At 45.1% G+C, this 24,126-nt stretch overlaps 1 protein-coding gene across 1 annotated transcript in view; it reads right to left on the bottom strand.

The window, feature by feature from the left end:
* PYGB (glycogen phosphorylase B) overlaps nt 1-14,613 on the bottom strand; it is a 55,891-nt gene extending 41,278 nt beyond the window's left edge. The window contains exon 1 of the mRNA XM_059037582.2: nt 14,208-14,613. Coding sequence (XP_058893565.1) covers nt 14,208-14,450 — 243 coding nt within the window. The 5' untranslated portion in view covers nt 14,451-14,613. The remainder of the gene's footprint in view (nt 1-14,207) is intronic.
* Nucleotides 14,614-24,126: the final 9,513 nt, after the last annotated feature.

Here is a 24,126-nt window from a genome sequence, read left to right as displayed (position 1 = left end):
CCCTCATTGTGGTTTTGATTTGCATTTCTCTGATGATTAGTGATTTTTGAGCATCTTTTCATGTGCCTGTTGGCCATTTGTATGTATTCTTTGGAAAAATGATTATTCAGGTCTTTTGCCCATTTTCCAATCAGTTTTTTCTTTTTTTTTTAATATTGAGTTGTATGAGCTGTTTATATATTTTGGATATTAACCCCTTACTGGTCGTATCATTTGCAAATATTTTCTCCCATTCAGTAGGTCTTGTCTTTTCATTTTGTCAGTGGTTTCCTTTGCTGTGCAAAAAAAGCTTGTAAGTTTAATTAGGTCCCATTTGTTTATTTTTTATTTTGTTTCCTTTGCCTTAAGATAAAAAAAAAAAAACCTGCTAAAATTTATGTCAAAGAGTGTTCTGCCTATGTTTTCTTCTAGGAGTTTTATAGTATCTGGTCTTACAGTTAGGTCATTAATCCATTTTGAGTTTATTTTTGTATATGGTGTGAGGGAATGATCTAATTTCATTCTTCTACATGTAGCTGCCCAGTTTTCCCAGCACCACTTGTTGAAGAGACTGTCTTTTCCCCATTGCATATTGTTGCCTCCTATGTCCTAGATTAACTGCCCATTAAGTGGGTGTGTTTATTTCTGGGCTCTCTATTCTGCTCCACTGATCTATGTGTCTGTTTTTGTGCCAGTATCATACTGGTTTTTGTTAGTTTGTTTGTTTTTGTTTTTTTATTGGAGTTGTGTTAGTTTCAGGATGATTCAGTTATACATATATATATTCTTTTTCAGACTCTTTTCCCTTATAGGTTATTACAAAATATTCAGTAGAGTTTCTTGTGCTATACAGTAGGTCCCGGTTGATTTTATATGTAGTAGTGTGTATATGTTAATCCCAAACTCCTAACTTATCCCTCCCCCACCCCCCTTACCCCTTTGTTAACCATAAGTCTGTTTTCTATGTTTGTGAGTCTGTTTCCTTTTTGTAAATAAGTTCATTTGTATCATTTTTTTTAGATTCCACATGTAAGTGATATCGTATGATATTTGTCTTTCTCTGTCTGACTTACTTTACTTAGTATGATAATCTCTAGGTCCATCCATATTGCCACAAATGGTATTATTTCATTCTTTTTTATGGCTGAGTAATATTCCATTGTATATACGTACCACATCTTCTTTACCCATTCATTAGTCAGTGGACATTTAGGTTGCAGTATCATACTGTTTTGATGACTAGCTTTGTAGCTTTGTGACTGTAGTCACAGCGTGATACCTCCAGCTCTGTTCTTCTGGGAGAAAATATTTGCAAATCACATAGCTGGTAAAAGATCTGTATCAGGAATATATATATACAATTCAATAATAAAAAGACAGCCCAGTGGTAGGTTGGGCAAAGGATCTGCACAGACATTTCTACAAAGAAAATACAAATTGCCAATAAGCACATGAAAAGATGCCTAACATCATGAATCATAAGGGAAATGCAAATCAAAAGCACAATGAGATGCCACTTCACACCCACTAGTACAACTATGATCAAAAAGCCATCAGATAATAACAAATGGTTAGCAAGGATCTGAAAACTAGCTGATGAGAATGTAAGACAGTACAGCTTCTCTGGAAACCAGTCTGGCAGGTCCTCAAAAGTTAAACAGTTTACCATTTGGCCCAGCAATTTCACTCCTAGACATACACCCAAAAGAAATGAAACCCTGTGTCCACTAAAAGATTTGTATTTAATAGTCAAAAGGTGAAAACAACTCAAATGTCCACCAACTTATGAATGGATAAATAAAATGTGATATATCCATATGGTAGAATATTATTCAGCCATAAAAAGGAATCAAGTACTGATAAAGCTACAATGAGAATGAACCTAGAAAACATTATGCTAAATGAAAGAAGCCAGTCACAAAAGACCACACATTGTACGATTCCATTTATATGGAATATAGGTAAATCTACAGAAACAGAAAGTAGATTAGTAGTTGCCTAAGACAGGCAGACAGGGAGTTTAGGGTGGGTAACAGCTAAAAAGCGTGGGGTTTCTTTCTGGGGTAATGAAAATGTTATAAAACTGACTATGGTGATGGTTGCACAACTCTGAATATACAAAAACCACTGAATAAACTGTACACTTTAAATGGGTAAATTGTATGGTATCTGAATTTTATCTCAATAAATACTGTATGTAAGATAGAATACTTCCAGTTGTAAAGGTGGTAGGATAAAAACGTCTCTGCCCACTTCTCCCTAAAACTCACTGACCCTAGGAAAACACAGGTGGAAACTGAGGGAGGCAGAACTCAGCCAGAAACTGCCCCCTGTACCACTTCACCACCAAGCTGCAGGGGAGGGATGAGGGTGACTGTCCACTGCTGGTCTCTGCCTTCTGAGGCCGATGAAAGGACAAAGCACTTTACACTCACATGCGTGCCCACTCACACACCCACACGTGTACATGCATTCACACCCACGGCGCACACTCGCTAACACCAGTGTGCGTGTGCACGCGCACACACACACACACACACACACACACACACACACGCCCCACAAAACTGGGAACCAGGAGGGGCTGCTCCCTCCATGCTGCACACAGCAGGCCCTGCCCCATCATCCAGCTGCAAGCAACTGGCTCAGGAAGAATCCCCTCCACTCAGAGATGGAGCTCAGGGTCTACACCCTGAGAAGAAAAACAGAACAGACAGGAAATACAACAGGCAAAGAACACCCAACATTTACCTAGGGCCACGTGAAATCCATAAACACAGACCCATCTAAGACATCAAGAAACAATGATAAGGTAACAAAGGGACTCAACCAAGCACGGGAAAGAAGTAAAATAAATAAGAGATAAAACCACCACAGAAATGGAGGCAGCACTGAATGCAAAACAGCGGCACAGCTGAAAACAAAAAGCTGGCTGGAAAAGTGAGCAAAGTGGGGGAAAATCATGAAGAGGACTGGAGAGAAAAACACCCATACAGAAGACAAAGAATACTTAACATTTGCATAATTAGTGTTCCTGAAGAAAGAAAATGAATAAAAAGTTTAAAAATGTTTCAATATGTAATTTAAGAAAACGTTACATATATATTAAATCTACAAATTGAAAGAACATGCTTACATACAAAAAAAAAAATTCCAGCATCCTTTAAATCACAAACACAGTCGCAGTGTAACGAGTAATTCTGCAGAGGTGCCCTCTGCTCCACCACTGCTGTCACTGCTGCTCACGGCCCATTGCTTCCTCCTGACTTTTCATCATTCTGGACGCTATTTACTCTACACTTGAACTGATTTATTATTATATGGGGTTCCGATAGCATGGTACCATACCTCCCTCTAGATGGGGCTTAGTAACCGACGTGAAAACACACTGAGACAACACCCAGCTGTCCGAGAGAGTGAGTGAATGTTTTGAGCAGCCATTCCTTTCTTCTAGGTACACATGAAGGCCATGCCTATTTCTGGGATTCTCCCAAGAGGTTTTATAAAAAGTTGGCAGGGCGCGGAGCAACAAAGCCTGTGAGCCACAACTACTGAGCCTGCGCGTCTGGAGTCTGTTCTCCGCAACAAGAGAGGCCGCAACAGTGAGAGGCCCACGCACGGTGATGAGGAGTGGCCCCCAGCTCACAGCAACTAGAGAAAGCCCGCACGCAGAAACGAGGACCCAACACAGCCAAAAATAAATAAATAAATAAATTTTTTTAAAAAAAGAATCAGATTTATATTTTTTAAAAAAAGTTGGCAGGGGACGGACTTCCCTGGTGGTCCAGTGGTTAAGAATCCACCTTTCAGGACTTCCCTGGTGGCGCAGTGGTTAGGAATCCACCTGCCAATGCAGGGACATGGGTTCAAGCCCTGGTCCAGGAAGACCCCACATGCCACAGAGCAACTAAGCCCGTGCGCCACAACTACGGAGCCTGTGCTCTAAAGCCTGTGAGCCACAACTACTGAGCCCTTGTGCCATAACTGGTGAAGCCCGCGTGCCTAGAGCCCGTGCTCTGCAATAAGAGAAGCTACCACAATGAGAAGCCCACGTATCTCAACGAAGAGTAGCCTGTTTGCCACAGTTAGAAAAAGCCCGTGCGTAGCAACGAAGACCCAATGCAGCCAAAAATAAATAAATAAATAAATTAATTAATTTTTTAAAAAACCTTTAAAAATAATTTTTTTAAAAAAAGAATCCACCTGTCAATGCAGGAAATACGGGTTCCAGCCCTGGTCCAAGAAGATCTCACATGCCGCAGAGCAACTAAGCCTGTATGCCACAACTACGGAGGCTGCGCTCTAGAGCCTGAGAGCCACAACTACTGAGCCCAGGAGCCACAACTACTGAAGCCCACATACCTAGAGCCTGTGCTCTGCAACAAGAGAAGCCACTGCAATGAGAAGCCCGCTCACTGCAACTAGAGAAAGCCCACGCACAGCAATGAAGACCCAAAGCAGCCAAAAATAAATTATTAAATTTTTTAAAAAAAGAATCCGACTTCCAATGCAGGAGACGCAGGTTTGATCCCTGGTCGGGGAACTAAGATCCCACATGCTACAGGGCAACTAAGCTCGTGCGCTGCAACTACTGAGCCCACGTGCTCTGGAACCTGCGCACCACAACTAGAGAGAAGTCTGCATGCTACAATGAGAGATTCCGAGTGCCACAACTAAGACCCAACACAGCCAAAAATAAATAAATAATATATTTTTTTTAAGTTGGCAGGTCAGGGATATGATCAAGATGTTTTTATTTTGCCTTTAACTATAAATATGTATTTTAAAAGTTGTAGTTCAATCTTTCTGCTAAAGTTTCCAACTTTTAACTGGCACTATGAAAATAGCTTGATTATCTTTCTTTGTTTGTTTTTTTATTTATTTTTTTTTTTGCAGTACCCGGGCCTCTCACTGTTGTAGTTTCTCCTGTTGCGGAGCACAGGCTCTGGACACGCAGGTTCAGCAGCCATGGCTCACGGGCCCAGCCGCTCCACGGCATGTGGGATCTTCCCGGACCGGGGCATGAACCCGTGTCCCCTGCATCAGCAGGCATACTCTCCACCACTGCGCCACCAGGGAAGCCTGATTCTCTCTTTTTCTAAGAGATGGGTGCTGAGGGATAAAACGTTGGGTCCAGTCTTAAAGCCTCTGAATCTCTTTCATCTTCCTCCCAAGTTCAACATGGGTGTCCAGGGTTCAGCTGTGTATTTAGTTCTGTAAACCTACCCGGGCAGCCTCCTGCGGCATCCTGAACAAGAGGGCAGCAGGAGCAGCATGGCATCCAGGGTCCCCCCAGAACTGCCCACTCAGAAAGGACTGACCACAGTCAGCTCTGCGCCAGACACCGCTGCAGGTTGTGCTTGGCTGGAGCTCTGGACTCAGGGTCTGTGCCTTGTTTTCTGTTGCTGTTTTTGTCTGTGTGACTTGAGAACTTTTATTGTTTCCTCACATATGTTGATTTGTTTTCCCCAGTTTCCTTAAGATGGTTCAGCGTGAAACCATCAAACTGAAGAAGGCACTTGAGAAGCCGGCCAATGACATGCACAGATTTTGAACCACGTAGACTGGGTCCCATCCCAGCTCCTGCACCGGCTGGTGGGGCGACCTGGTCACTTTATGTCTCTGATAGCACCATGCCCACCTGGGACTCGGCATTGCTGGTCCCTTCACCTGGTCAGATTTTCAGGGAGAGGTATGGAACCTAAAGAACAGGGTGACAGTTCTGGAAAAAAACCACCTGCAAAGGGCCAGCTCCTTGCCAGGCCCAAACTCTGCTGCTGTAGGCCCAAGGCCATCGCAGGCCCAGCCCAGCCCCTTCCTACCTCTCCAGCCCCTCCAGCCTCCCCGGCGCCACCTGTGCAACCTTGGACAGGGCCTCCCAGTTCAGGGGTGCCAATCGAGAACCAGATGTTCACCTGCTTGAGCCTGAGAACAGCAGGGACCCCTTAACCTTGTCACACAGCTCTGGGGGGCCGTCTGCAGGCCTGAACTAGGTCACTGATCTTTCTTGCAGAGTCCCTTCTTTGCAATATGGCTGTAACAAGTGTTAAATGGCCTAGATGCAGCCTTAAGTTTTTTATAAATTGAGTTTATTTATTACATGCGAAGCCCACACCAACAGGTAACATCACAGAAAAGCATAAACAAAGCTCTTCGACACAGATGAAAATATGATCGACACAAACATTATACAACATATTAATCTCCTAAAGAATCTTAGGAGTTAATGAACTCTGTGAAAATGGAGTTTAATGTCAATAGGTAGAGCTTTCATTTTGCTCTCTATACAACCGAGATTAATACATAGAATTGGACTTTCAGAGACCTCCAATTTCTTTTCCCTCTCCTCAAAGTGTGTTTAGAGTCCTTGTTTAACAGAAGGGTCTGAACACTCTGCAGAAAAGGAAAGAAAGAACTTTCAACACTCAGGGCATCGAAGCACAGACTGGGGCAATCGACTTCACCACCAGCAAGAACCTGATTCTACAGGCAGATCTGGCCAGGCAGGTGTCCGCCTGCGCCAGAAACACTCACTCCTCTTGTCTATCAGATTCTGTCGGTGCCGCAGCAGCATCTTAACCCACGAGCTGCCCTCTCACAGCATAGAGTGGCTCCTGCCAGCCAGAGCTGGCCGTGACATGACACAGGGACACTGACCACTGACCCAACACAGAAGTCAGCTCTGCTGGGCACCCCAGCCTCTACAAAGGCACTGAGGCCACCTCCAGCCTGCCGCCCTGCCTGAGCAGCTCAGCGAGAGGAGGGCTGCTGGGGGGAGGGGCCCTTCCACCCCTGTCCTCACTGAGCATGTACCCACGTACACGCCACTGTGTCTGAGGGGCTTTTTGGAGGAAAAAGCTTTATAAAACCACTACTGTGCTTTTGTGAGGATGCTGAGCGTTATCTACCACACCTCTTAAGCCCCAACCTATGAAGTCACACTCGCACTTTCTTTCAGAGCGAAGTGCCAGGGAACCTTGGCTTCCCCTAACTGGTGGGCTGTGTCTCAATGTGGACCACGAATTTCGTTTTTTATTTTAGGTACTGGTACCTAGGAGTAGAACACAGGTCTGTTTGCGCAAAGTCAACTTGGAAAATGTAAAATATGAAAAAATTACAGTATTTTATCCCTGTAAAATCTACAGGGATTTTACACTCAGAGATCACTTAGTTCTGCAGGAAACAAATTCACTTTGTGCTACATGACGTCAGTGTCACAGTCCTCTGCCTTCCACCTTATGTGCCATTAAGCTCTACAAAGCATCTACTCACCCCATCCCAGAGCCAGATAATCATGGAGGCCACCTTGTCCCTGACAGATAGCCAGAGCCTAATCAATTTATAGTAAGTGATCTGGACCATGTCAAACTACACTTGTGGCTCAGTGTTATGTCAGTGTTTTCAACAGAGCTACTTTCACCTTTTTAAAAAAAAACGTGTTTCAAGGCTGAGAAAAGACACTCAGCTAATACTGAAATTACATATAATTCCTATTCCAGAAGATCCTGTTGAAGGCATTGTTAACCAGACTTTTTTTTTAACATCTTTATTGGAGTATAATTGCTTTATAATGTTGTGTTAGTTTCTGCTGTATAACAAAGTGAATCAGCTATACGTATACATATATCTCCACATCCCCTCCCTCTTGCCTCTCCCTCTCACCCTCCTTATCCCACCCCTCTAGGTGGTTGCAAAGCACCAAGCTAATCTCCCTGTGCTATGCAGCAGCTTCCCACTAGCTATCTATTTTACATTTGGTAGTGTATATATGTCAGTGTTGCTCTCTCACTTTGTCCCAGCTTACCCTTCCCCCTCCCTGTGTCCTCAAGTCCATTCTCTATGTCTGCATCTTTATCCCTGTCCTGCCCCTAGGTTCACCAGAACTTTTTTTATTTTTAGATTCCATATATATTTGTTAGCATACGGTATTTGTTTTTCTCTTTCTGACTTATTTCACTCTGTATGACTGACTCTAGGTCCATCCACCTCACTACAAATAACTCAATTTCATTTCTTTTCATGGCTGAGTAATATTCCATTGCATATATGTGCCACATCTTCTTTATCCATTCATCTGTTGATGGACACTTAGGGTGCTTCCATGTCCTGGCTATTGTAAATAGAGCTGCAATGAACATTTTGGTCCATGACTCTTTTTGAATTATGGTTTTCTCAGGGTATATGCCCAGGAGTGGGATTGCTGGGTCATATGGTAGTTCTATTTTTAGTTTTTTAAGGAACCTCCATACTGTTCTCCATAGAGGCTGTATCAATTTACATTCCCAACAACAGTACAAGAGGGTTCCCTTTTCTCCACACCCTCTCCAGCATTTATTGTTTCTAGATTTTTTGATGATGGCCATTCTGACCAGTGTGAGATGATATCTCATTGTAGTTTTGATGTGCATTTCTCTAATGATTAGTGATGTTGAGCATCTTTTCATGTGTTTGTTGGCAATCTATATCTTCTTTGGAGAAATGTCTATTTAGATCTTCTGCCCATATTTGGATTGGGTTCTTTGTTTTTTTGATATTGAGCTGCATAAGCTGCTCGTATGTTTTGGAGATTAATCCTTGGTCAGTTGCTTCGTTTGCAAATATTTTCTCCCATTCTGAGGGTTGTCTTTTCATCTTGTTTATGGTTTCCTTTGCTGTGCAAAAGCTTTTAAGTTTCATTAGGTCCCATTTGTTTATTTTTGTTTTTATTTCCATTTCTCTAGGAGGTGGGTCAAAAAGGATCTTGCTGTGACTTATGTCATAGAGTGTTCTACCTATGTTTTCCTCTAAGAGTTTTATAGTGTCTGGTCTTACATTTAGGTCTTTAATCCATTTTGAGTTTATTTTTGTGTATGGTGTTAAGAAGTGTTCTAATTTCATTCCTTTACATGTAGATGTCCAGTTTTCCCAGCACCACTTATTGAAGAGGCTGTCTTTCCTCCATTGTATACTTTTGCCTCCTTTATCAAAGATAAGGTGACCATATGTGCATGCGTTTATCTCTGGGCTTTCTATCCTGTTCCATTGATCTATACTTCTGTTTTTGTGCCAGTACCATACTGTCTTGATTACTGTAGCTTTGTAGTATAGTCTGAAGTCCGGGAGACTGATTCCTCAAGCTCCATTTTTCTTTCTCAAGATTGCTTTGGCTATTCGGGGTCTTTTGTGTTTCCATACAAATGGTGAAATTTTTTGTTCTAGTTCTGTGAAAAATGCCATTGGTAGTTTGATAGGGATTGCATTGAATCTGTAGATTGCTTTGGGTAATACAGTCATTTTCACATGTTGATTCTTCCAATCCAATAACATGGTATATCTCTCCATCTGTTTGTATCATTTTTAATTTCTTTCATTAGTGTCTTACAGTTTTCTGCATACAGGTCTTTTGTCTCCTTAGGTAGGTTTATTCCTAGATATTTTATTCTTTTTGTTGCGATCATAAATGGTAGTGTTTCCTTAATTTCTCTTTCAGATTTTTCATCATTAGTGTATAGGAATGCAAGAGATTTCTGTGCATTAATTTTGTATCCTGCTACTCTACCAAATTCATTGATTAGCTTTAGTAGATTTCTGTTACCATCTTTAGGATTCTCTATGTATAGTATCATGTCATCTGCATACAGTGACAGTTTTACTTCTTCTTTTCCGATTTGGAGTCCTTTTATTTTTTTTCTTCTCTGACTGCTGTCGCTAAAACTTCCAAAACTATGTTGAATAATAGTGGTGAGGGTGGGCAACCTTGTCTTGTTCCTGATCTTAGGGGAAATTTAACCAGACTTTTCAGTTGTCCAATTACCTTTCTAAATTTCTGTGTTCATTTCTCTTCCCTTCGCCATATCCTAAGAGCCCCATTCTCTACAAGGTAGAAAAGAGCCAGCTATCTGTTGCCTGCTGTTTACCTGCTTCATGTCTTAAAATATGTAGGTTTCCATATGGGTTACAGCCTGCTCTGTTTAATGGGCAGGAAAAAAGGAGGTATATCTGGAAAGATGTGTAAAGCTCTCTCAGTTTTCTTCCTTGTATTTCTTATCAGCGGCACAGCTGACAAAGTTGAGTAAAGTCTGCAGGTGACAACACCGTGTTGGTGTGAACACCCTGAGTTTTTTCCAAATGCTCTGGTTGTATAAGGGAATCTCCTTGATTTTCCGAGTCACACATTTGAGTTTTCAGGGGGAAAGGGGTATCAAGTTTAAAACTTACTTTCAAATGGCTCACAGAAAAAAATGTATTTATACAGAGAGAAAGACATAACAAATGTGTTAAAAATGTTTCATGTTTGGGGAATCCGGATAAAGAGCACATGGGAATGCTTTGTATCATTCTTGCAACTTGTAAAAGTCTGAAATCACATAAAATAAACGTTTAAAAAATCATCTATAAAGGGCTAGGATGCAGAAATGAGATCGGTTACAATATTTCATAAAGATACAAAGGGTTAGCCATCCACAGCACCTGGGTATAAGTCAGGGTTCCCCAGAGAAACAGAATCAACAGGATATATACACAGAGATTTATTTTAAGGAACTGGGTCACATAATCATGGGGGTCCAAGACCAAAATCTGCTGGCGTGAGTCTGCAGGCTGAAGACCCAAGAAGGAGAGGCATTTGGAGTCCAAAGGCCTTCTGCCAGAATATTCCTTCTGGCTGGGGAGGGATGTGGAGAGGAAGAGAGGGGAGGTGGGTATGGTGGCGGTATCAGTCTTTGTTCTGTTCAGGCCTTCAACTGATTAGAGGCCCATCTAATATCCTCAAAATCCACTGACTTTAAGGTTAATCTCATCTAGAAAACACCTTCACACAAACAACCAGAAAAATATTTGACCAAATATCTGGGCACCATAGCCCAGCCAAGTTGACACACAAAATTAACCATCACAGCCTTCAGGCACAGAGGCTAGACTGTCTTCTAAGAAAAATCACAGCACACACCCAAAGCTTCCTAATCTCATAAATGACGGCTTCAGCCTACCTTCCATTTGGCAAGCTGTCAGGGTAATCAGCAACAGGAAACATCTGCCCCTCCCCAGCTTCTGGCCAGAGAAAGTAACTGTGAGCTCTCTGCTATCAGGGAAGCTTGCCCATGGGATACAAGGTCAACTTCACACAGATGAGGGCAAACACATCAGAACAGTTGAGTGGGTCAAAAAGATCCCAGTGCTGGACCCACTCCTGCCTAATTAAAACAAAATTTCAGAGGTAGGGGTTGTGTGCAGCCAAGGCAACAAAAAACTGCTCTAGATCATCTTCCTTTAATTCCCAGATCCAGCCAAACCATAAGATTAATTGTATTCATCATGATTATTTTACTAGAAATATTTAGGACAGCAGTTTGGACCCAGTGGTAGAGCTCCTTTCCTTAGTCCACCATTATGGTTATGCCAAGAGCTCATGGGGAAGAGCCATAGTAAACTGGCCAGTCCATCCACTACAGGGATGCAATCAGGCCAGCTGTCCACATCATACAATGTCTGCTTTAAAGACCCATGGAAGAAATCTCGCACCTACTCATTCTAGAATTTACTGCAGAGATTCCATGACTCCCATAACTGGACATGATCTGCAATTTGCTTTGGTTGCCAGAACTTACACCTGCATTTTGTGTCCTGACCATGCATCTGAACTTAACCCACTTTCCTACCCTTACTGTCTTGCCCCAACTTTCTCTTTGAGGTCTTCTATGAAGTTGAAACTTTTGCAGCATTATCTTGCTTAAGTATTCTCAAATTCTTTCTGGATGGAATGTTAATATAAAATGGAAACATTTTATCAGCAAACACAAAGCTATAATGTTTTAGAACAGCAAGGTACTCAGGGATGGATTACCTAGCTTGACCTTCCTTATTTTAAAGATGAAGAAACTGAGACCAAGAAAGGTTAAGAAATCCACCCAAGCCCAAGGGTCAAACAGGCCAAATGGTAAAGCCAGGACTTGAGGAGCATGGATTTCTGTGAGCCATCCCTCACCACCCAGCTCTTTTCCGTCCCTGAGTTTGCAGTGGAGTCCTGACCTTGTCATCACTTCAGAGACTCCTGGAGCCGTCTTTAGAATTAAGCCTGCCTCCTGCCAAGAGCAGACTTCTTAATTTTAGCCAGATTTTTTGACTTGCTGATTTGCCAGGCAGCTTACTTGAAAACTCTTCCTCTGAGCACTGAGATTCAACTGTTTCTATTACCAAAAATAGAATGCTTGAGACTTATGAAACAATAGGTGCAGCATAGCACTATACTCTTTTGTGTAATTAAAACAAATGTTTCTACCTGCACAGAAAAAGAGATGTGGAACACAAGATGTTTGTAGCATTTACAGTGTTACCACTAGGTGGTGAGATTACAGTTAATTTTTTCCTTTTGGCTTATCTGTGTTTTCTAATTTTTTCCCCAATAATCACAAGGACTTGCATAACTGTTTTAAAGTAAATAAAAATATTGAATAAAAGCACTTTAACTTATTGTTTAGATCGTCAGGCTGCCTAAGTCTGCAGTGCAGTGGTACACATCCTTGAAGCCGTTCTTAGGCTGGGGATGTGGCTCTGCAGAATTATTATTGGGAGATCTTCCACGTCCTCTCAGCTCTGATCCTCCTGGGGCTTGTTTCTTGTCCTTTACCAGCAAACATGTAACTTTTGCAGAAAAAGGAGATGATGAGTTTATTTTCAACATGAATTAGCCAGACTGAAGCACTCAAATTCCAAGTTTCCACTTTCAAATGACCTTCCTATCCAGGACAAGCAAACAACCTTCCATTTACAGGCTGTGTGGCTTTAAAGAAGAGAAATGTTTACATCTATAGCCACCACAGCAATCAGTGAGGATAAGTAAACCTGTTTTGTTAGAGGGATTTAATCCTGTTCATGAAAAAGGTTATTTCTGTAATCCCTGAGCCCATCACTAGCCTTTTCAGGATCTAAATATAGATAAACACCCTGGTGGGACTCCACGGTGTTACGGTGTGTTCTGGTCCAGCTGCAGGGAAATACCCTTGAATGTGCCGTCAGAGATGTACCTTGTCACCTGCTACATGAATAACAATGATATTGCAAATCAGAGCTCTGCCATCAGCAGGGAATTCTGGGGGAGCCACTGCCTGTTGGCCAGTTTCCCTGGCAAAGTCATCCCAAGCCCTAGTTGAAATAAACTGTTTCAGCCATTTGGTGCTACTTCTTTCTTCACTGTCTTGCATACTAAATATGAAGATCCTAGTTGGTATTCTAACAAATCTGTCCTTTTTACCACCTCTCTTTTAGAAAAAAAAGAGTGCCCCAGAATAAGTTTGGAAAAGCAACCAATCTCAGACTTAGCAATTATTAAACATTTCTTAACGCCCTACAAAAATACTGTAAAATACTATTAACAAAGCAACTACCCAGTCCTCAGGTGTACACTGCAAGTCAAATCTTTGCAAATTGGCTTCAGGTCTGCAAGTGTGTCCTTTCCTCACCAGTTTTCACTCTACATTAGTATAGTAGAAAGGATAAAACTCTCCACGGTCAAGAGGAAAAAAACAAAAACAAAAAACCAAACAAACAAAACTGGTAGCAGGGGCCTGGCCAAGCCCATACCCATCAAACTGAAAACTACCACTTTGGAGAATCATATTTACTGACTTGCAAAGCTGTTGAAAAAGCTACAAATGTTGATGAATGAAACAGAAGAGCCACAAAACTGTATATACAACATGCTTTTTAAAAGTGTGCATATATATTTAAGAACAGAAAAGATGTAGAAGGACATGCACCTATATTTTAACACAGTTAATAACGGAGGTGATGAGCAAATTTTCTCTCGTGTATTTTGTACTTTTCTACCATAAACCTACATGTGTGTAAAATGTAAAAAGAATAAACAATTCCTTAACGTCGGCCAACCTTAAGCTAAGTGAAGTTCTTCAAGGCAGGTGTGAGCGCCTGGAAGGCAGAGCCCATCACTGCGGGCTCCTTCTCCTCAGCAGGCTTCCCAGTGACGCCCCCCATCTCTACCCGCCCGGACAGCAGGCCCCAACCGCAGGGCTCCAGGCCACCCAGTACGGGAGGTGAGGGTTAGGCGACGCCGTGTGCGGGGCCGCTTCACCCGGTGGTCTCTCCTCAACTGGGGGTGGGGGGCGGGGTGTCGCTCCCCATATTAAGGGGTCTCTCTTCACCCGTGGGTCTATCCTCACTTGGGGGGGTCTCTCCCCATATCAGGGGGAGTCCCTCCTCACCGGGGGTCTCTCCCCACCCCGGTGCCGCCTCACCTTGGGGTCGCGCTCGTAGTAGTGCTGCTGCGTACGGATCCAGCGGCCCACCAGGTGGTCTCGCACCGTGTGCGCCAGCGCCAGGTAGTAGTCGCGGCGCGTGGCCACGTTGCGGTCCTTGACGAGCGTGAAGTGCAGGTGCCGGTTGAAGCTCTTCCGCACCTCGGCCACGTCGCCCAGCCCCGCCAGCCCGCGCACGCTAATCTGCTTCCGCCTCTCGCCGTCCGTCAGCGGCTTCGCCATCGCGCCGGCAGTCAGAGGAGGACGAGGAGAAGGGCAAGATACGCCGCGGAGACACACCCGCACAGAGGATGCTGCAGCTTCGCCGGCTGCCAGGCCGCGCCTGCGCACTGCGCTGCGGCGGCGAGGAAGGGAGGTGCCGAAGGTGCGCCTGCGCGCTGCGCCGGACCACATGCGAGGCGGGGCCTGAGGAAGGGCGGGGTCGCAGAGTGGGAGGGGCCTCCTGGAGGGGCCGCGCACCTACCTACCCCTGGATGAAGGAGTATTGCTGAGTTTCTCGACTTCCAGAGCTGAGGATGAGGTCCTGCCAGCAGCTCTCTTCATGTCCACTCCCTGAGACGGTGTCTCCTCCTGCTCCTCCCCCTCCCTAAAGCTGCTCACCTGGTTCCTACCTGCAGGTCCTCATCTGGGGCCCTCCTGCTCACTCTCACCAGCAACCCTCCGGTCTACACCCACTAGCGCCACCGCTGCTGTTCCCCAGGGCCGTCTTTGGGTCCCCGGCTTTTTGGCCTCTGGGGTCTCTGCATCAGGGAGAGTCCTTACAGGTTGGTTTAACATTGAAAAACTGGCAGTTTTCACTGACGCTAAACAAACACCTACTTCTGATCCAGCAATTCTAGTCCAAAGAAAATACCCAACAGAAATGAATGCTTAAACCAACCAAAAAGCATGTACAGAAATGCTCATAATATTCAAATATTCAAAACAGTCCCAAACTGGAAACCACACAAATGCCCACCAATGCTGGACTGATAAATAAACTGTAGCATATTCCCACAGTTGCATAGTCCCCAGCCATGAGAATGACAGACCACATCCAATACGCAGACGAACACTGCTGAGTGAGAGTAGGCAGCACTAAAGAGCACAGCCTGAAGGATTCCACTCACGTAAGTTTCTAAGACTGGCCAATCTCTGGGCCTGCAGACCTAGGATGGTGCTGAGCCCTAGAGGTGGACATAGCTGGGGGGGAGGGGTGGGCTGGGAGGGGGAGGGGGTGAATCCGTGGCATCTGGAAAAACTCTGATTACACGTGGTGTGCAAGCTCATTACTGCACACATGGGAGCTACCCCCTGTGGGGAGTGTCTGTGGGTGTGGTCCTGGGGCAAGGCCCCGGGGTGGGGGGGTCACAGGTGCAGCCCAGGGCCTTCCACCATCTTTCTCCACAGCTCATCCTGTTTCCTTGCCCTCCCTCCACACCCAACCGGCCTCCAGATCCTTCTTTAGGCCAAAGCCTTCCTGCTTGCTCACAGATCCAGTGCCAATAACATCAGGCCTGGTGGGCCTGCCTACTCTCCCAAGCTCCCAAGGACTCTCTCTCAGGAGCCGGTCCTCCAAGAGGAAGTCTGGGTCCTCCAGCCATTTTATTCCCTATGTATCTAGTCCATCCTTAGCTGCTCTTTTGGGTCCTCTTGCTGGGATTCCTGTGGTAGTTTCCTCATGGGCTCCCCTGCCTCCCAGACGCTCCCCAGAACCATCCTACCCAGGCATAGCCCCTCAGCAGAGGGCTGAGCCCAGCACAGCTCCTGCAAACCACAACCCCAGCCAGGTAAGCTTGCTAAACCAGTCTCAGCCCCTCCCTAGCAGGTCCTCAGGCTGGGTCTGGGGGACTTGAGGGGACAGGTGAAGGCAGGCACCCGACTGCAACGGGCAGGCATTCTCATGTGTCCCATCCCAAAGGGACCAGGCAGAAGGGGAAGCGGTCAGAGCTGGGGTCAGTGAGAGAGCTGGGGGTGGGGAGAGAGAAGGAGCCCCCAAACTGTGGAGCCTGTGGGGCTGTGAGGGGCTGCGAAGGACACACAACCAACATCCACAGGCCTCCCTGGTCTGGATCTTGCCCTCTTCAGCCCTCACCCCTGGGGAGTCCCTCACTGGAGGGCCAGATTTGCAGTGAAGGTCCTGTGGCCTGGTTCTGAGCTGCATCTCGGGGGGCTGCCTCTGCCCACCCTCAGCCCAGGCTGGCCCACCACCTGTTTTTATATGGCCCTCAAGTTAGCAACGCTGTCTAAGTTTTTATTTTTTTTAATAAATTTATTTATTTTATTTATTTATTTTTGTCTGCGTTGGGTCTTTGTTGCTGCGTGCGGGCTTTCTCTAGTTGTGGCGCGCAGGCTTCTCATTGTCGTGGCTTCTCTTGTTGCAGAGCAAGGGCTTTAGGCATGTGGGCTCAGTAGTTTTGGCACATGGGCTCAGTAGTTGTGGCTCGTGGGCTCTAGAGCACAGGCTCGGTAGTTGTGGTACACAGGCTTAGCTGCTCCATGGCATGTGGGATCTTCCCGGACCAGGGCTCGAAGCCATGTCCCCTGCATTGGCAGGTGGATTCTTAACCACTGTGCCACCAGGGAAGCGCTACACTTTTAAATGATTGAAACAAGTGAAAAGAAGAATAATTCATGATGTACGAAAATTACATGAAATCCAAATTTCAGTGTCTACAAATACAGCTACACTCATTCCTTTGTATTTTCTCTAGGGCTGCTTTCACACACCCACGGCAGAGTTGAGCATCGTGACAGAGACTGTATGGCCTGAATCTGCCCCTTACAGAGAGTGCTGCCCCTGACCTGGAGTGTACTCTCCTGGGGGAGGACCCCATGTCCCCAGCAGTGCCTCACACTCGCAGGCCCCATGAATGTACCCCGAATAGAGCGAATCCCTATGGTTCTATGTGCCGCATTCAGGCAAGGGTGGACTGAGGTGTGGGAGGTGGCTGGCCTGGGCAGAATTCTTGAAGCCTCTTTAAAAGTCACTAGATCACAGTGGGAAAACGCACATTAAAATGCCAGCAGGCAGCAGGACTTACCTGCTACATACAATGGTCAACATGAAAGTGACCAACAGGGACTTCCCTGGTGGTCCAGTGGTAAAGAATCCTCTTTCCAATGCAGGGGACGGAGGTTCGATCCCTGGTCAGGGAAGTAAGATCCCACATGCCACGTGGCAACTAAGCCTGTGTGCCACAACTGCTGAGCTCGCATGCCTCAATGAGAGAGCCTGCATGCTGCAAACTACAGAGCCCACACACTCTGGAACCCATGCGCCACACTACAGAGAAGCCCGCGCACCGCAAGGAAGAGCCCGCATGCCGCAAGGAAAGATGCCATGTGCCTCAATGAAGATCCCGTGTACCACAACTAAGACCCAACACAGCCAAAAATAAACTAACTAACTAACTAAATAAATGCTCTTTTAAAAAAGAAAGCAGGCTTTAAAAAAAAGAAAGAAAAAAAGAAAGTGACCAACAGCACAGAGTGGTGATGAGGCAGTGGAGTACTGCTCAAGGGAGTGTAACCATTACAGCCATGTTGGAAACAGTGTGGCAGTTTCTTATAATAAAATAGTCCATAGTTAAACATACACTTACTACATGGCCCAGCCATTCTACTTTTAGGTATTCACCCAAGATAAATAGAAACCTATGCCCACAAAACAACTTGTGCAAGGATGTTCACAGGAGCCTTATCACTAATGCCCCAAACTGGAAACAGCCCAGGTGACTATCAACAAGAAAGTGAAGAAACAAAGTAAGATATTGAAATAGTGGAATACTAACTCAACCATAAAAAGGAATGACACCAGTGAATCTCACAAACATTATGCCAAGTGGAAGGCCAGACACAAAAGAGCACATATTGTACAATTTCATTGACATGAAGTTCCAGAATTGGCAAAAGTAATGTGTTGTGATGGAATTCAGAACAGTCCCCCAGGGGCCAAGGGTAGGGGGATTGTCTGGGGAGTTTCTGGGGTGACAGAATAGGGATATGGGCTACATGAGTGTATGTGTCACAGTGGTTTGAACTCTATACTTAAGATCTGTGCATTTTACTATATGAAAATACCTCTATAAAGATATTCTTTAAAAAAAAAAACAACTCACTAGGTCAGAAGTAAAAGCTAGAAAGAGCTTAAGTACCAAAAACAGCCTCCATCAAACAGGAAGCCTTTGCAAATCCAAGCCTCTAGGAAGCAACACTGAGTTCCTTCTGAGATTCATTTTGTGCAGAGACATTCCAGCTGAAGCTTTGAGCTGAGTATGAAGAGTCCATCCAAGAGAGAGGTGAAGGAAGTCTTCTTGCTGAAAGCCTATTTGCTCTGCTAACCCTTTAGCCTTGCTGTTTGGTTTGGGTGGAGTCCTACCAGGAACTCCCACTGAGAAAACAAGAGGATATTTGGCTCCACAGGAAATTTGGGGGGCAGAGAGGGAAGGTCAGTGTCCCTGTTCTCTGGATTTTCAATTCTCCTGCTTTCCTTTAGGCAACCTTTTGTGACTCAGTAGGCAGTCGAGGACCCCTCCCCATGAGCCCAGCACCTGCAGGACCCAGGGCTTCACCAGGAAGGAGCAGACCTGACCTCCACCTGCCCCAGGGAGAGAATCTTCTCTCACCCCACAGGCCTGAGGGGAGACCATGAGGAGACTGAAAAAATCTAAGGGTTGCCTTTTCAATTTGTTGATGGTGCCTTTGCTGTGCAGAAGCTTTTTAGTGTTCAGTGTTAATTTTGCTTTTATGGCCTTTGCTTTTGCAGTCAGATTTTTTTAAAAAATTGTTGCCAAGACTGATGTCAAGGAGTTTGTACCTATGTTTTCTTCTAGAAGTTTTACAGTTTCAGGTCTCACGTTCAAGTCTTTAAGCCATTTTGAATTAATTTATGTGTATGGTGAAAGATTGTGGTCCAGTCTCTTTCTTTTGTATGTGGTTGTCCAGTTTTTCCAGCACCATTTATTGAAGGGACTGTCCTTTCCCCATTGTATATTCTTGACTGCTTAGTTGTAAATTAATTGACCATATACGCATGGGTTTATTTTTGGGCTTGCTATTCTGGTCCATTGATCTATGTGTCTGTTTTTATTATTATAGCTCTGAAATATAGTTTGAAAGCAGGGTGCATGATGCCTCCAGCTTTGTTCTTCTTTCTCAGGATTGCTTTGGTTTTTCAGGGTCTTTTGTGACTCCACACAAATTTTAGGATTGTTCTATTTCTGTGAAAAATACCATCGGAGCTTTGATAGGGATTGCATTGAATCTGTCAATTGCTTTGGGTAGTATGGACATTTTAACAATATTAATTCTTCTGATCCATAAGCATGAAATATCTTTCCATTTGTTTCTTCTTCAATTTCTTTCATCAATGTCGTATAGTTTGCAGTGTACAAGTCTTTCAAAAGCTTCTGCACAGCAAAGGAAACCATCAACAAAGTGAAAAGGCAACCTACTGAATGGGAGAAAATATTTGCAAATCACATATCTGATAAGGGGTTAATATTAAAAATACATAAACAACTCAATAGCAAAGCAAAAGCAAAAACAGAAACAAAACAAACAACCTGATTAAAAAATGAGCAGAGAATCTGAATAGACAATTTCCCAAAGAAGACATACAGATGGCCAAGTGCATGAAAAGACAAGTGTTGGCAAGGACGTGAAGAAAAGGGAATCTTGTGCACTGTTGGTGGGAATGTGCAGCCACTATGGAAAACAGTATGGAGATTCCTCAAAAAACTAAAAAGAAGGACTTCCCTGGTGGTCCAGTGGCTAAGACTCCACGTTCCCAGTGCAGGGGGCCTGGGTTCGATCCCTGATCAGGGAACTAGATCCCACATGCCGCAACTAAGAGTTTGCATGCCACAACAAAGATCCTGCACACCGCAGTGAAGATCCCACATGCAGGAACTAAGACCTGGCACAAAAAATAGAACTACCATGTGAACCAGCAATTCCACTCCTGAGTATTTATCCAAAGAAAACAAAAACACTAATTCAAAGATATATGCACCCCTATGTTCATTGCAGCATTATTCATAATAGCCAAGATATGGAAACATCCTAAGTGTCCATTGATGGATGAATGGATAAAGATGTGGTTTGTGTATACAAGGAAATACTGCTCAGCCATAAAAAAGAAGGGACTCTTGCCATTTGCGACAACATGGATGGACCTAGAGGATGTTATGCTAAGTGAAATAAGTCAGACAGAGAAAGACAAATACTGTATGCTTTCACTTGTATGTGGAATCTAAAAAACAAGACAGACAAACAAACCAGAAAACCAAGCTCATAGATACAGAGAACAGATTGGTGGCTACCAGAGGTGGGGGTTGGGGGTGGGTGAGATGGGTGAAGGAAGTCAAGAGGTACAAACTTCCAGTTATAAAATAATAAGTCCTGGGGATGTAATGTACAGTATGGTGACTATAGTTAATAATACTGTACTGCATATTTGAAAGTTGCTAAGAGTGTAGATCTTAAAGTTGTCTTCACAAGAAAAAAAAAGGAAAAAATTTTGCAACTATGTAAGGTGGTGGATGGTAACTAGACTTGTGGTGATCATTTCACAATGTATACAAGTATTGCATCATTATGTTGTACATTTGAAACCAATATAGTGTTATACATCAATTAAATTAAAAATGAATAAATTAATTTAAAGAAATCAATTTTTTTTTTTTTTTTTTTTTTGCGCGCTACTTGGTCCTCTCACTGCTGTGGCCTCTCCCGTTGCGGAGCACAAGGCACAAGCTCTGGACGCGCAGGCTCAGCCGCTCCGCGGCATGTGGGATCTTCCCGGACCGGGGCACGAACTGGTGTCCCCTGCATCGGTAGGCGGACTCTCAACCACTGCGCCACCGGGGAAGCCCAATAAATCAATTTTTTAAAAAGCCTAAGAGTTGAAAAAGGAAGAAAGGATCTTGTGCTTCCAGACTGGAACAAAATGATAAGATGTGGTTAAACATAAGGGGAACTTTCTGAGGGGAAACCTACTGTTTTAGGCAGCTCCCTTCCCAGAGTTCCAGTCTTCAGTCTTTAAACTGCTTTATTGAGATGTAACTCACATACTATAAGTTACCCACTTAAAGAGCCTGATTCAATAGTGTTTAGTAGTGTTTAGTATTTTTAGAGTTGTACAACCATCACCATAATCTAAATTTAGAGGGCTTCCCTGGTGGCGCAGTGGTTGAGAGTCCGCCTGCCGATGAAGGGGACACGGGTTCGTGCCCCGGTCTGGGAGGATCCCACATGCCGCGGAGCGGCTGGGCCCGTGAGCCATGGCCGCTGAGCCTGTGCGTCCAGAGCCTGCACTCCGCAACGGGAGAGGCCACAACAGTGAGAGGCCCGCGTACCACAAAAATAAATAAATAAATAAATTTAGAACCCTCTCATCACCCCCCAATACCCTGTATCCCCCCCCAATTAGCAGCTACTCCCAGTTCTCCCCCATCCCCACCCAGAGCCCCAGGCGACCACCAGTCTGCTTGTTGTCTCTATGGATTTTGCTTCTTCTGGACATTTTCTGTAAATAGAATCAGGCAATATGTGATCTTTTGTGTCTGGCTTCTTACACTTGACCTAATGTTTTCAAGGTTCATCCATGTTATAGATTATGTCATTTTTACTGTCAAATAATATTCCAATGCATAGAGAGTCATTTTAAAAACTCATTTGAAATCTCTTCCTCCCCAGAAAGCTGAAAACCCTGGTTTATAGTCCCCTCTCTCCTCGTTGCTTTAGAAAAAGTCCCTGCATGCCTCTGAGCTCTGGCATTCTCGTGTGCAGTCCTCTGGGTGGGTCTGGAGAACCCCCAACCATATGTGCTGAGCACCTCGAGCCCTGGAAGTTATGTCTGGAGCCATCCCACGGCCTGTGTTCTGTGCCACAAACATGCAGCTCTGGCGCTCTCCTGACCTTCAGAGAGGCCTCCGGAGAAGACGCCTTATAGGGGGATATCTGCTTCTGAGCCACATGGATCTGAGGCAGACACTAAGGTTTACAGGACTGCACTTAAGCTCTTAGACAGAAACCTCTATCCGCCAATCAATAACACAGAAAAGGGCTTCCCCGGTGGCGCAGTGGTTGAGAGTCCGCCTGCCGGTGCAGGGGACACGGGTTCGTGCCCCGGTCCGGGAAGATCCCACATGCCGCGGAGCGGCTGGGCCCGTGAACCATGGCCGCTGAGCCTGCGCATCCGGAGCCTGTCAAAATGATAGAGGCAGTCAGGCCTGGAGCTAGTTTTTATTTCTCTTGACTCTATAACTATTTTTCTAAATATTCCATGCTTGGACTTCCCTGGTGGTGCAGTGGTTAAGAATCCACCTGCCAATGCAGGGGACACGGGTTTGATCCCTGGTCCGGGAAGATCCCACATGCCGCGGAGCAACTAAGCCCATGCACCACAACTACTGAGCCTGCGCTCTAGAGCCCATGAGCCACAACTACTGAGCCTGCGTGCCACAACTACTGAAGCCTGAGTGCCTAGAGCTTGTGCTCCACAAGAGAAGCCACCACAATGAGAAGCCGTGCACCTCAATGAAGAGTAGCCCCCGCTCACTGCAACTAGAGAAAGCCCACGCAGCAGTGAAGACCCAATGCAGCCAAAAATAAATAAATTTATATATATAAAAAAAGTATTCCATGCTCATTATGATCGTGATGATGGATTCTTCAGCAGAGAAACCTGCTTTTGATAAATAGCTACATGCAAGGTCTGATGTGATGAAAAATTTCGTCTGGAGACACTCTTAACTTGGGAGGCACACCAGCTTGGGGTTTGGAAGCCTCCAGACCTGGGTCCTAGTGGGGACCTTCATCTCCTCAGCCACTGACCTTCAGCTCAGACAGTCCCAGCCTCTGAGCTGCATGACAGAGATGATGGGTACCTGCCCGTGGCTGCTGTGATGATGAAATCACTGGCTCCATGCCTGACACCCAGTAAGCTCTCCATCAACACAAGCCATTGTTGTTACTGTAGCTCAAAATAGAGAGATGCTACATGTGGTATGCTTATCCCGCCACGAACTCAACATAATTTTCAAGGCGAATCCAAGGACCTTGAGCGTGAAGAGGCCTTGGAGGTGCCCGATTCTGACCTCTCACCCCCAGCAGGGACCCCCTTGTCGGGCACCCTTGAATGCTGACGTGCGTGAATGAAGAACCTTCTTCTTTCAGGACATCCTTCCTCATCAGCAGCTTCCCTGTGAGTCTGAGCTCTGACGTCTGGAGCCACACAGGCAGGGCCAGGCTCTGATAATCCTTACCGTATTTTTTGGGAGGGGAGGGCAGGCGTATTGCAGGATCCTAGCTCCCTGACCAGGGATCGGACCCCAGCCCCCCGCACCCTAGGCAGTGAAAGCGAGGAGTCCTAACCACTGGACCACCAGGGAATTTCCAACCCTTACAGTATTGAGGACGGCTGTCAGAACCCCACCCACCTAAAGCCTCTTTCCAGGCCTGTGATGTCATGATTTATAGTACGAAATATATGTTTGGCCTTCATCCCTGCTCCTGGCTCACAGCTCCCCGAACCCTTGGGATTTCCTAAGCATAAGAGCAATCGGAGCATCTTTTGTTGCATTTGGTCTTTTGTCCTCAGTCCTATTAGCCCTTTCAATCATACTTGAATTTGCATTAATGAGATGATTTTTGGAAAGCCTCTAGGTAACCACAGGGTGGGGGCTGGTTGCCAGGGGAACAAACCAAGTGATTAGAGGGCTCAGAGATTCCGCCTTTCCTAGGCCCAACCTCTGGGGTGGGGACAGGGGCTGGAGATCAATGATTTAATCAATCAAACCTATGTAATGAGGCCTCCATAAAAACCCCCAGAGTACAGGGTTTGGAAAGCCCCCAGGGTGGTGAGGAGTCGGGAGGGTGGTGCGCCTGGGAAGTGTGGAGCTCCGCACCCTCC

The sequence above is a fragment of the Kogia breviceps genome, chromosome 14, assembly GCF_026419965.1.
Source record: "Kogia breviceps isolate mKogBre1 chromosome 14, mKogBre1 haplotype 1, whole genome shotgun sequence".
NCBI classification, from domain to species: domain Eukaryota; kingdom Metazoa; phylum Chordata; class Mammalia; order Artiodactyla; family Physeteridae; genus Kogia; species Kogia breviceps.
The sequence above is the reverse complement of the archived record's forward strand: the minus strand, read 5'-3'. Positions and strand labels throughout refer to the sequence as shown.